The sequence below is a fragment of the Gossypium hirsutum genome, chromosome D07 (genome assembly GCF_007990345.1).
Source record: "Gossypium hirsutum isolate 1008001.06 chromosome D07, Gossypium_hirsutum_v2.1, whole genome shotgun sequence".
Lineage (NCBI taxonomy): Eukaryota > Viridiplantae > Streptophyta > Magnoliopsida > Malvales > Malvaceae > Gossypium > Gossypium hirsutum.
The window spans coordinates 56621169-56633452 of NC_053443.1; the positions used below are offsets into that span (position 1 = coordinate 56621169).

At 32.1% G+C, this 12284-nt stretch overlaps 1 protein-coding gene across 8 annotated transcripts; it reads right to left on the reverse strand.

Moving 5' to 3' along the window:
• Nucleotides 1–8369: 8369 nt before the first annotated feature.
• LOC107958619 (oxysterol-binding protein-related protein 3A) lies at nucleotides 8370–12279 on the reverse strand. Of its 8 annotated transcripts, none has more exons than XM_016894445.2 (4): nucleotides 11911–12279; nucleotides 11557–11696; nucleotides 10812–10990; nucleotides 8370–8719 (listed from the first exon to the last, which is right to left on the reverse strand). In XM_016894445.2, exons 2-4 carry the CDS (start codon nucleotides 11617–11619, stop codon nucleotides 8659–8661), a joined length of 303 nt encoding a protein of 100 aa, XP_016749934.1. In that variant the 5' UTR covers nucleotides 11620–11696; nucleotides 11911–12279; the 3' UTR covers nucleotides 8370–8658. The 8 variants fall into 8 exon arrangements, with proteins under 8 accessions (XP_016749934.1, XP_016749933.1, XP_040953929.1 ...); XM_016894444.2 differs by having other exon boundaries at nucleotides 8393–8620; nucleotides 11557–11691; XM_041097995.1 differs by having other exon boundaries at nucleotides 8404–8627; nucleotides 11557–11691.
• Between the last annotated feature and the right edge of the window lie 5 nt (nucleotides 12280–12284).

Consider the following 12284-nt stretch of genomic DNA (forward strand, 5'->3'; position numbering starts at 1 on the left):
AAGATAAACATTTAAAAACTCCAAATAGTTTAAAAACCTTAAATTTTTTCTTTCTCCATGTCGTTTTTGCCCAACAGTGATGTCAACCTTTGAGCTAGCTATTGCCTGCATTTTTCTCCTTCTCACCAACCCTTTCTTTCTTTTTTCTTTTCATTCACTTCATATGTCTTCTCCATTTTCAATTTGTAGATCTATTTTGTGGCTATATTTATAGTTTCACAATTTGTGATGGACAAATGACGATGCATGTCGTTCGCTAAAACTCTACCGGCCACCAATAATTTTTCTTGGAAAGTGGAGGGCTCTTCACCAGCTTCTTAATATGTTTCTATTTTGAGAGTATTTTAGAATAATAAATAGTTTGACGAATCGATTTGGACTCGTGTTATCTTAAGTTTTATATATTTTTTTTTGTTTTTTCCATTGTTTAATAAATTTTCAATTTTAAAAGTTTTTGTCAGTTCTTATAGCACTTTTTTTAGTCTTGTTTATGTATGTAATTTTAATTTTACAAGTGGTTTTAGGTAATTATCAGATTACCTATTAATAAAAAAAATAGTTAGTATTGAAATCAAATATTTGAAAATTATCTGTTTTTTTTTATTTGGTAAATAAAAATTTTAATAAAATATTAATGATACTATTAATAAAAAATTTGGTAAATATTAACGTGTGTAAAATATGTTTTACCTTGTTTTAAAATTTTTAATTTACCAAAATTTAAAGAAAAACGTGATAATCTTTATGAATTTGATTGTGATATTGACTTTTTTTTATATAATGATTTATTTGTCCCTCTAATTTTATAAAAAAATCATTTTAAACCTTAATTTAAATTTTCACCTCTTTTAGTATTTTATCTTGCATTATTTGTAAAATTACTCAAAAAAATGGATGGAAAATTATTGTCTTTGAACTTTGTTGAAGTGAAAAACGTATGGATGCCATGTCAACAATTAATTAAAATTTTAAAATAAAAAAATAAAATTATAAAAATATTTTTTTTATTTTTAAAAAATAATTAATTGCTGACATGACATATATGTGGATGTCATTTCAACAAAATTAACAAACATTAACTTTTCATTTATTTTGGAGTAATTTGACAAACAATAAGTTTAATGTGCTAAAAGAGATGAAAAATTAAATTGAATGCTAAAATAATTTTTTTATAAAGTTTAAAGACCAAATAAGTGATTATGTCTCTTTTAATTTACCAAAATTTAAAACAATGACAATTTTAAAATTTTAAGGGTGAGATAAAATAATGGAAAAAATAAAAAGTCCCACTTTCTCTTTTTAACTATTTTAAAAATAATTTAGTTAAATAAAAAATTTACAAATTCCTAAATGGCAATTTGGTGTTGGCACATTAAAAAAAACAAATTTGGGTAAAAAAATATAATTCTGAGCAATAAAAAAGTTGGGTAGTATTTTAGTAAATAATTTTTTTATATTATTTTAATCAAAAAGTTTATTTTTTATTATTATTTAAATAAAAAAATTTATTTAAGAGAATAGTTTATATTAGGATAATATTAAAATATATAAATTTTAATCCTTAATAATATAATGTTACAATTATAGGTGCTCATAGGCTAGGTCAAGCTGAGTTTGGCCAGGTCTAAGTATGACATTAACATATTTTATGCTTGTCCAAGCTTGACCTAAAATATGGGTATAAAATTTTGTTCAAACTCGTCTATATTTGCAAAAGACGAAACCAAGCTTATTTTAGACGCACCTATATTATTTTTAATTTTTTAAAAGTATTTATATTATATTATTTTAATATTTTATATATTTTTATTTATTAAAATTTTTTATATAATATTTTTTTTGAAAGATCGATTGGATATTTATAATACCACAAAACAGATCAAAACAAAAAGGAAAATAGTTCCCAGCCACGCTAGGCTTTAATCCAAAGAATAAAACAACCAACCCAAAAGCAAAAATCAGATCCAAAAAATAAACAGAAATGGCCTATGAAACAAAATCAAAGTAAAAAAAAAAAAAACCTAATCTTAATCTAGTCAAATCAACAACTTTTTAGATGATAGTAGTTTCCCAAAAAGCTTTTTTATCTTCTGCTATCAATTCTCCATGGAGGTCTTCCATAATCACATTAGTCTGGATGCCTTGGTCGCCGTTTCTCCAGTTCGTGACGAATGTAGCCTAGAACAGCTCCCATAAGATATTGTCCTTCTCCCCTTTTCAATGTTTCATACGCAAGAGTATGGGCACATTCATTATTTGTTCTAAGGATAAAGTGGAAAACAATCTCTTGAAAATGAACCTTTTTGCTGTTAATATCTCTGATGAGTGCCCCAATAACTGATTTATCTGGATCTGTAGTTTGACATTTCTTTATTATTGTTCTTGAGTTTACCGCTATTTCTAGAGTGTTAAATTCCATTGAAATTCCTAACTGAATGGCTCGTAACCCTGCATGTTCTTCACCACAAAAGGAGATGATATTGCAGTGTGAATGACTGTCTTTGATGCCAAAATCTCGCCCCCCCCCACATCCCAAACTACCAGTCCCGAAGTAGATCTGGAAGAACGCTTGTCGAAGGCTGCGTCAAAATAAATTGTCACCCTCGTTTTCCTTTAAGTCTGTTTGTGGCCTCTGTCAACATTTAAGGTGAGTTTCCTCTCCTTTAGGCCTTCCAACTCAAAAATGTAACTTTGGATTCGTTTCAAGATATCCCTACCCGTCTTGATTTTTCTTTCATGAATTATCTGATTTATATGCGTCCAGATTGACCATAGTCCACCGTAAAAAAGACGACACTGTTTACTATTTCCCCAACTAAAAACCCAGGTGAGCCATTCCCACATACTTTGAATCACATTATTAAACACCCAGGAAAGATTTAAGTTCTGCCATACCTCAATTGTTGTAAGGCGGTGGCAAAAAATGTGATTGTTGTTTTCTTCAGAATTACGACAACGAGGGCAATAAATTTTCTCTTCCATTCTTTTATGCTTGAGATTAGTTAAAGTAGGGATATAGTTCCAAGAGATTCTCCATACAGTGATTTTGACTTTCGAAGGAAGTTGTAAATTCCATAATTTCCTGTAGAAATCTTTAGTCTCGGTCTATATTAAATTATTACTAGGACTCAAATTAGCCACATGTAATAGTTTATAGGCACTTCTGACTGAGAAATCGCCTGAAGGCTTTCTTCTCCAAACTTGAAAGTCGTCGTGTGCTGTCTCTGCCAAAGGAATTTACAGAATTTTCTTTGCAGTATCCGTATTAAAGGTATTAATAATTATATTTGTCTTTCAAGATTTGTTTGTGGCATCAATTAAATCCGATACTAACTTGATATTTTCATTGTTGGCATCATTGTATAATCTATCTGTATCGGCTCTCGATATCCACAAATCACCCCAAACAGAAATTCGATCCCCCATACTGACCCTCCAACATAGACCGCTTTCCATGAGTCCCTTTGCTGCCCAGACACTCTTCTAGGTAAGCGAAGGTAAATTCCCTAATTGGGCATTAATAAAATTCAAATTCGGATAGTATTTGGCTTTCAAAACTCAAGCTAACAAAGAATTAGGGAAATTAACAAGACGCCAACCTTGTTTGGCTAACATCACAACATTAAATTTATCAAGATTTCAGAAACCTAAACCACCATTTCCTTTTAAGGAACATAAATCCTTCCAAACTCACCAATGAATACCTCTCTTACCTCAACTTTTTTACCTCTAAAACTTAGAAATAATACTCCAATTTAGCACATAAAGACTTAGGAAGTAAAAAACAAGCCATAGTGTAGGTTAGTATAGACTAAAGAATAGCCTTTATAAACACCTATTTTCCTCATTGAGAGAGATGCCTTACACTCCAATTATTGATTCGCCGCTTAAATCTATCCTTTAAATTTTGAAAAGAAAATTTCTTCCTTCTACCCACCATATTGGGAAGACCGAGATAGTGCTCTAGGTCATTGGAGCTCTGCACACCAAGGGCGTTAAAAATCATTGTTCTTTCCCCATCCTGCGTATTAGTACTAAAAAAAACGGTAGACTTGTCATAATTAACACACTGACCTAGACAATTCTCATATTCATGCAAAATCTATTTCAATAAATGAGCTCATCTTTCTGTTGCCTCCCCAAACAAAATACAATCGTCTGTGAATAATAAATGCAAGACCTACGGGCCGCGTCTACTTACCTTAACCCTTCTAAGTAAGTCTTTCTTCATTGCAAGCCGCATAAGACTGGATAAGCCTTTACCATAAATTGAAAATAGAAACGGGCTCAAAGGATCACCCTGTCTTAGTCCTCAAGTAGGACAAAAAATTTCTCCAATATGACCATTAAAGACCACCGAATACGAAACCGTGGACTCACTTTTCATAATAGAATCAACCCAGCCTGGATCAAAACCCATTCGCTTCATCATCTGTTTTACAAAATTCCATTCAACCTTATCATACGCTTTACTCATGTCCAATTTCACCGCCATAAACCATTTTTTCCCACCTTTTTATGTTTTAAAGTATGTAAAATTTCATAAGGCAGCAAAACATTATCCGAAATCAACCTCCCCGGTATAAAGGCACTCTGTGCAAGATCAATGCATTTGTTTAACACTTCTCGAAAGCGATTTGCAATAACCTTAGTCATCAGTTTATAAAGCATGTTACATAAGCTAATGGGCCGAAAATGAGTAATATTTGCAGGGTTTGAAATTTTAAGAATTAACACAATATTAGTTTTATTGATCGAGCTGACATCCATACCTCCATTTAGAAAGTGTAGACGAAAGGATGTGACATCTTCCCTAATGATTGACCAACATTTCTTATAGAATAAAGCCAAAAAACCATCCTCTCCCAGTGCTTTTGTAGGACCCAATTCAGATAATGCCATTCGAATCTCCTCATCTGTATATCTCGCAGTTATCTGACAATTGTCCTCATAAAAAATACAACGATCAATACCCGAAAAAAGGTGTTCATAATTTTCCCTTTCCCCAGCTGAAAATATATTCTAAAAATAAGATCTAGCAATTACTTCCATTTCTGGAACCACCTCCGTTTCCATTCCATCTTCATGCTGCATTTTACGAATAAAATTCATTATCCGTCGTTGTATAACTTGATTATGGAAAAACGCAGTGTTTTTATCCCCAAGTTTCAACCAATTCACTCGTGCCCTCTGTTCCCAATAGCACTTATCCTTTTCAATCTCAAAATTAAGTTGAATCTTTGTGTCGATAAGTTCTGACAAATTTTCATCATCTCTTTCGATTTCCATTAACTCTGTCAGTCTAGAAGTTAAAAACTTTTTTTTTCTCTTTTCTACTTCTATGAATTCGATTTGCCTATCTCTCTAAACCTTTCCTTACACTTTTCAACTTTTGTAGCAAATCTTCTGTTGATGTATCCTAGATATGTCAGACCTCATTGGCGAACGATTCCTCCAAAACCCATCAAGCTTCGAACTTGAAAATTTTTCCAAGCCACCATTTGTCTTCTCTTTTAGTAGTAATAAGTAGTAGACAATGATTCAAAAAAGAGTACGGTAGATGTTGAATTAAAGCCTCAGGAAACATAAACATCCATTCCTCAATAGCCACTCCCCTATCCAAACGTTCTTAGATATTCGTTTTCGAAAAATTTCTTCTTTCCCATGTAAACCAGTTTCCAGAATAACTCACATCCAACAAATGACAATCTTCTAACACAGTGCGAAATGCTTTCATTCGTCTCTCATCTCGAGGTAAGCCTCTATTTTTTTCAAAGCCATACATAATTTCGTTAAAATTCCCACAAACAAACCATAGAATCCCCACAGTGCTACGTAGGTTTTTTAAAAGATCCCACGATTCGTCCCTATCTTGTGCATAAGGAGTGCCATAAAAACCAATATATCTCCACTTGTTACCATCTTCAAGGTCTTCGATCACCACGTCAATGTGCCTTTTTGAAAACCTTTGAAGCATAATAGTAACATCACCACACCATGCCAAACATAATCCTCCTCTAGAACCGATAGAGTCAACATTAATACCATTAGCAAAATTGCAACTCCATCGAACTCTTTCCATCTAATTTTTATTAATCTTTGTCTCCATAAAGAAGACCATCTGGGGATTATATATCTTCAGTGAATGCCAGATTCGTCACATAATCCGTGGGTTTCCTAAACCACAGACATTTCAATTTAAGATTTTCATTGCGCCCAGTTGGCTTGCCTTTTGGCAGCCACCGATGATAAAAGGTTACTTCCCAACATTCTCCTATTCATTAGGACCGAATGATTGGGTTCTCCAACTATCAACCCTTCAATCTCTCCCATTTTCTCCTATTAAAACACCTTCTTCAGCATCATGATCCATTGTAAATTGATTCTGCTCTATTGATAAATTTTCTCCCATTTTAAAAGAGGAAAGCGAGTTTCTTTCCAAATTGAATCCTAAAATGGGATCGGTAATAGTCCTAAACCCAAATTTATTATTCACACCCCATATTCTACTTTCAGATGCCCAATTTCCATCAAGATTTCCACTCCTTGCTCCCTCTTCACCCTCACGTAACTAGGCACTACTTAGTGCTTGAGCTCTTCTAGATTGCACTTGTAACGATATATCCCAACCCATTTCAGCAATCTCCACACCTAAAGCCATTTTCTCCTCACAAAATGAGTCACTATGTCCCAAGCGACCACAATAGAAACAGAAAAGTGTCAATCTTTCATATTTGAACCTGACATATGAACGATTTCCGAAAAACATAACCTGCTTCTTCCTCTTTAAAGGGCGACGTACATCAAATTGAACCCTATTTAGTAAAAACTTCTAATATCCCTTCACCAGATCTATACCATCATATTCTAAAAACGTGCCTATGAAATTGCCTAATTACTTTGCCAAAGCCTCAGAAAAAAAACTGCAGGAACATCATGAATTTGAACCCAAAAGGATGTTAAAATTAAGGGGACTCTTAAATGGTCTTCCCTCTATTGTAGCGTGTGCAATAACAACAAATGATTGTTAAAAGTCCATGGTGAGCCCTTTAAAACCCTTTCCATATCCATGATATGAAAAAACTGAAATAAAAACCTTTTTCCCCCTAAATCTAGGATTTGGACACCTCTAACCGGATGCCACAAATTTACCATGATGCTTTTCATTGCCGGAAAGTGAATAATGCTAGCTATTAGGAAGCATCCCACCCGTCGAAAAGCCCCTTCTTCTTTTTTTGGGATCGGATTAAGTTGTATTTGTAAAATCGCTTCTTCTTCTTCATTAAGCGTTAAGCCAGCAAAGTCAGCTTCCATGAATACTAATTAATTTCCAAATGCTGGAAACAATAATTGAAGAAATAATAAAAGTCCCAAACAACTGCTGCCTCAGTAAACAAGACTTAAGCACAAAAAAACCTAAAACCCTGCCAGAGAGGATAGACAATATCGTGCTAGGGTAGCAGACTTTTCGGTGAAAATTTTTAATTTCATGAAAGAATGTTTACATTATAATAGTATTATATATTTAGTATATGTTTATTTTTTTAACGTGATCTAAATTACATAATATAAAGTATTATAAACTTAAAAATAGGTCGGGTCGAGTTCGAGCCTTGAATGTTCAAGCTCGAGCCGACCCATATTTTAAACGTACCTAATTTTTTTGCCCAAGCTCATATTTTGGGCCAAACCAAATTCTCTCAAATTTCAAGCAGACCTTCGAGCTTGGACGAATAGTTCCACCCATGAACTTAAGTTAATATTAACTTTAAAAATATAAAAAAATTTATTATACACCTCATATTTAATATCTTCTCTAATTTAATTTAATTTTAATTAAATTGCATAAGCTATTAATTTTTTTTTGAGAAAATGAAAAACCATACCATCTTAGGGCCAGTTCTTCATTGCTTTTGAAGAGTGCTTGTTTTTCATTGCTTTTGAAGAGTGCTTTTGAGAAGTACTTTTGAAAATTTTGAGTGTTTGGTATTGTTGTCAAAAAGTGCTTTTGAAGAATAAAATGTCCATTTTAGACATGATATTATAAAGTAACAAATATGTATTTAAATAATTTTTAAATTAGTTAATATAATGATATTTTAGCAAAAATATAAAAAACTAATTTATTATAACTTATTGTTAATATTTTAATATATAATATTAATTTTAAATATTTCTAAGTAATTAATATTTATTATTTATAAAATTTAATTAGAATATATAAACTATATTTAAATATTTAAATATAAAAATTAAATATTTGTAATTAGATATTGACACAATTGTATTATTATAAAAATTATTTTTTATTTTTAATTAATGCTTTTAACACATTTGTATTATTTTATTTTAAAATGTATTTGAATATATAACTCATATTATATATTAACATAACATAGAAAATATAAACCTAACAAATTAAAATATTTGGATTAAAGTTTTAAAAAGGGATAATATTTATATACCAAATATAAATACTAAAAATTTTACAATAGCATTTACAATTTAAAATGAATTCATTAAACTAGAAGCTATAACATCTCTTGTTAATTCCATTTCAAAACCACTTGAATTGTTTGATTCACTGTCATCATCACCATCATCGTCGTCATCATCATCACTTTAAACTTGCAAAAAAAAAATAGAAGAAGAAGAAAATCACCAAGGGTTGCAAAAAAATAAACTGCCATTCGAACTTACTTTGAAGAAAGTTGCCTCTCTGTAAAGCAATCAGTAAAGAATTTATTATGACCATGAAAAGAGTTTCCCTAGCATATCTCACCCAAAATATTGAATCCACAAATAGAAAAAGGGATAGATTTGACATCCATATTTAGACACAAGTAAAAGTGTACAAGCTGCAGTGTTTGCAAAAGCCATATTTGCCTCTCTGTAAAGCAATCAGTAAAGAATTTATTATGACCATGAAAAGAGTTTCCCTAGCATATCTCACCCAAAATATTGAATCCACAAATAGAAAAAGGGATAGATTTGACATCCATATTTAGACACAAGTAAAAGTGTACAAGCTGTAGTGTTTGCAAAAGCCAATCATGAAAATATTGGTCAACAGATTGTTGCAGCACATCAAAATCTTGTTGTAAAAGATTGTTGATATTAGCAAGAAGTAAACTTTGGCCTCTAGCCTTAACAAGTAATGTGATAATAGAAGTTTCCAACTTAAGTTAAGTGTTAAAAAAAATCATATAAAACGAAAAAAAAAATGGGGAAAGCAAATGTTTTAGTCATTCACATCTGAGCCTAAGAATCAAAAGAAGTTTATAAGAAGAAACTCATTAACATACATTACAAAAAATAGGCTAAAAACAAAAAAATATGATAATATGGGTCAAACCATCTAGCCAATGGAACTGATTGGTCAAGAAATTTACATTAGACGTTTCTAACTTTATGAACTTTGAACAATGGATGAGGACCAGCATTTGTAACTCCATGACACCATGATATTTTACCATTAAAATGGGGTTTAAAATTTTAATCAATATCTTGTGAAGTGCCTTGATTCAATTATGTTAACCATTGTATCAAATATCTACTACATGAATGAACTAATCCACCCAGTACTAACAAATTCAAGAACAAAACAAACATTTTCAAGCCCAGTCCAAATACAAGAAGAAATGATCACTTCAGATCTCATCATATGAAACGGGGATCAAATAATCAAAGAGCTGAGTTTCAGTTAAAATTCGTTTTCTTTCCCTAAATGAACGAGAAAAACAAGAACCCAAAAAATCTTAGTAACAAACAATCCCACATTTCTTAAGAAAAAAGAAGAAGCAAGAAATGGAATTGATTGGGGAATTTCAACAAACAGAAGTAGAGCAAAATAAGACAATGAGAGAAAGGAAGATTGAAACAAGAAAAGAAGTCATAGTTGAAATCATTTGTCTCAAGAAATACCAGCTTAAATCAACAGCTTCAAACTCTTAATAAGATCATAGGTGAGCAGAGGAAATTAAGAAGCTGCTACCCTACGCATTATATGCCTGTTTAGGACCTTTGTTCCAGTTCTTCCATAAACACATTCCACAAAATGAGAAATTTGTGAACCCGTGATATATTATTTTGTCAAAATGGGATGGTAATGGCATAGACAAATCATGCACTATGCTTTCCACTTTCAACTATTATTAAAACCAAACGTGTTTATTTAATTATTTTATCACACATTCAATCAATACATCAATTTATTATTATGGTTTTTTTTTTCTGGTTCTTACGAAATAAAGTGTGTGTTGGGGTCATCTATTTGATCCTAGCTACTGTATAAGTATGATAACACAAATAAAATAAATCCTAAAGCCAAATACGTGTATGCCTTGTGAAAGCTACGGCTGTTATTTTATTATTAGGTGATGAAAGAACAGAGTATTTAGCTACTATCATAACAGAATCTAATTCACAGATGAGGCAGATAAATGGTCATAAACTCACATATTTAAAGTAATTTATGTCCAACCTAGGTATCATCCCTAAGAGTATTTTATAACAATGAAGCATAAGATGGCAATCAAATTCATGAGAAGGACATATTAAACACCTGCACTAACTGATTGGTGGGGATCTAGCAATCGCTAAAACAAAGTAGAGCAAAGCAGCAGAGGCACAAAGCAGAGCAAAAAAGTAAAGCAAAAGAGGCATAACAGAAAAAAGGAACACTAATTCTGAAAGAATTACAACACCATAACCTGTTTCACCTCCATTAACAACGATCATACAATCAGCAACATGATGTGCATAAATAAACATAAATTCCAAAATCTAGTTTGATGGGGAGGGGGAGAAACCTGCTCTTTTCAAAGCCTGCCTTAGAGAGGTCACCCTGCTCTAGTGCATGCCTGTCGGGACGTAGGCGAGAATCAGATGCCAATAGCTTCTTCGGAGTAGTATCAAAGCTGTTAATCTTATGCGCAAAATGTGTGTACTGGAATTTATCATTTTTTGGAGCATTAGCAAGTTTCCATGCCTGCATAACAACAACAGAGTAATGACAAGCACTTCAGTACTAGGGCCATAATCTTTTCTGTACTTCTTAAAGCGTCACAAATTATTAGCAAATGTAAGCATATTAGTCCTCGACTGCTTCAATTTTGAAATCAAAACACTCATCATGTCAATAGAGAAAATGTTATAATATGTAAACAAAACTTTCAACATCGCAGATAAAATACTACTGAAACCAGGCACCAGGGCTCTCTTGTTCATTGTTAGAAACAACACCATTTATTTAGCATATCTGAAGCTATTAAGAAAAGTAATACGTATGATACTTGGAAAACAAATCTGTTTTTCACCATTCTGACATGAAATCTTGTCTCAAAAGTCCAAAGTTAATAACTATGGGGGAAGGCTCAGCATGAATAAATTACTTTCTGATTAAGAATCCCATGTAAAGAAACATCATTCTTTGTTTCGGTAATTTTTTGACAGGAAAAAAGAATATTCCAGAATACAAGCATCAAAAGAACTAAGAGAGTGTTTCCGAGAAGAATAAAAGATGAAAACAACTCAGAGATGCTGAAAAAGACTAACCTCATTTAGTTCAGTGCTTGGAAGTGGTTCCCCTTCACTATCACAAGGTTGACATTGACTCATTCCATTTCCCAGTCATCAATATCTTTAGCTCCTCAGCGGAATTATACACGTATCCATCAATCTCATACCGGCCTGCTCTGTGAACAACCAAGACCTAATGTTAAATTGTGAAGTGAAATCCTTTCAAGATTTTGATGAACCCTTTTTTTTTTTTCTTTTTCGGTCTTCAAAGAATATAGAGAGAAAAAGACACTGGCAATTTGTGCCTGCATATGCAGATGAATAGTAATTTCTCGTAACAGAACTATACCCAAACTATTTAAAGAGAAGAAGAAGAAAAGAAACTCTCACCTGCGGAAGATGAACAAAGAACAAGAAAGAGTTTTGAAAGCCGAAAATGTGAAAAAAATTGGGTATACAGCTCCAAACAACCAGCTGAGGGGGAAAGAACGTTTAGGGAGAAGACAAGTTAATTTGGTCAATTATCAGCCAAAAACATTTCAAGCTGAAGAAAATGAGAAATTTTTAGCTTCTTCATATGAAAAAAACCCTTTTCTGATGGTGAAATTTTTAGGTGAAAGAATGCTCTTTTTCATTCATTTTAAGAGAAAATGACTTTTTATTAAAAAAGTCTTCTAAAACGTGTAAAATAACGAGCCCTTAATCCACTAGGCCATCATACCATCCTTATTCAAAATTGTAAACTTTCAAATTTTAAAACCCGC

Bases quoted from the DNA above. Each gene is read 5' to 3' on its own strand.
- LOC107958619 (XM_016894444.2), bottom strand. From the start codon at position 11,619: ATGAGTCAATGTCAACCTTGTGATAGTGAAGGGGAACCACTTCCAAGC. The intron at 10,991-11,556 runs GTTAGTCTTTTT...GTTGTTATGCAG, and splicing joins CAAGCACTGAACTAAATGAG to GCATGGAAACTTGCTAATGC. The intron at 8,621-10,811 runs GTTTCTCCCCCT...GCAAGTTTAAAG, and splicing joins GCAGGCTTTGAAAAGAGCAG to TGATGATGATGACGACGATG.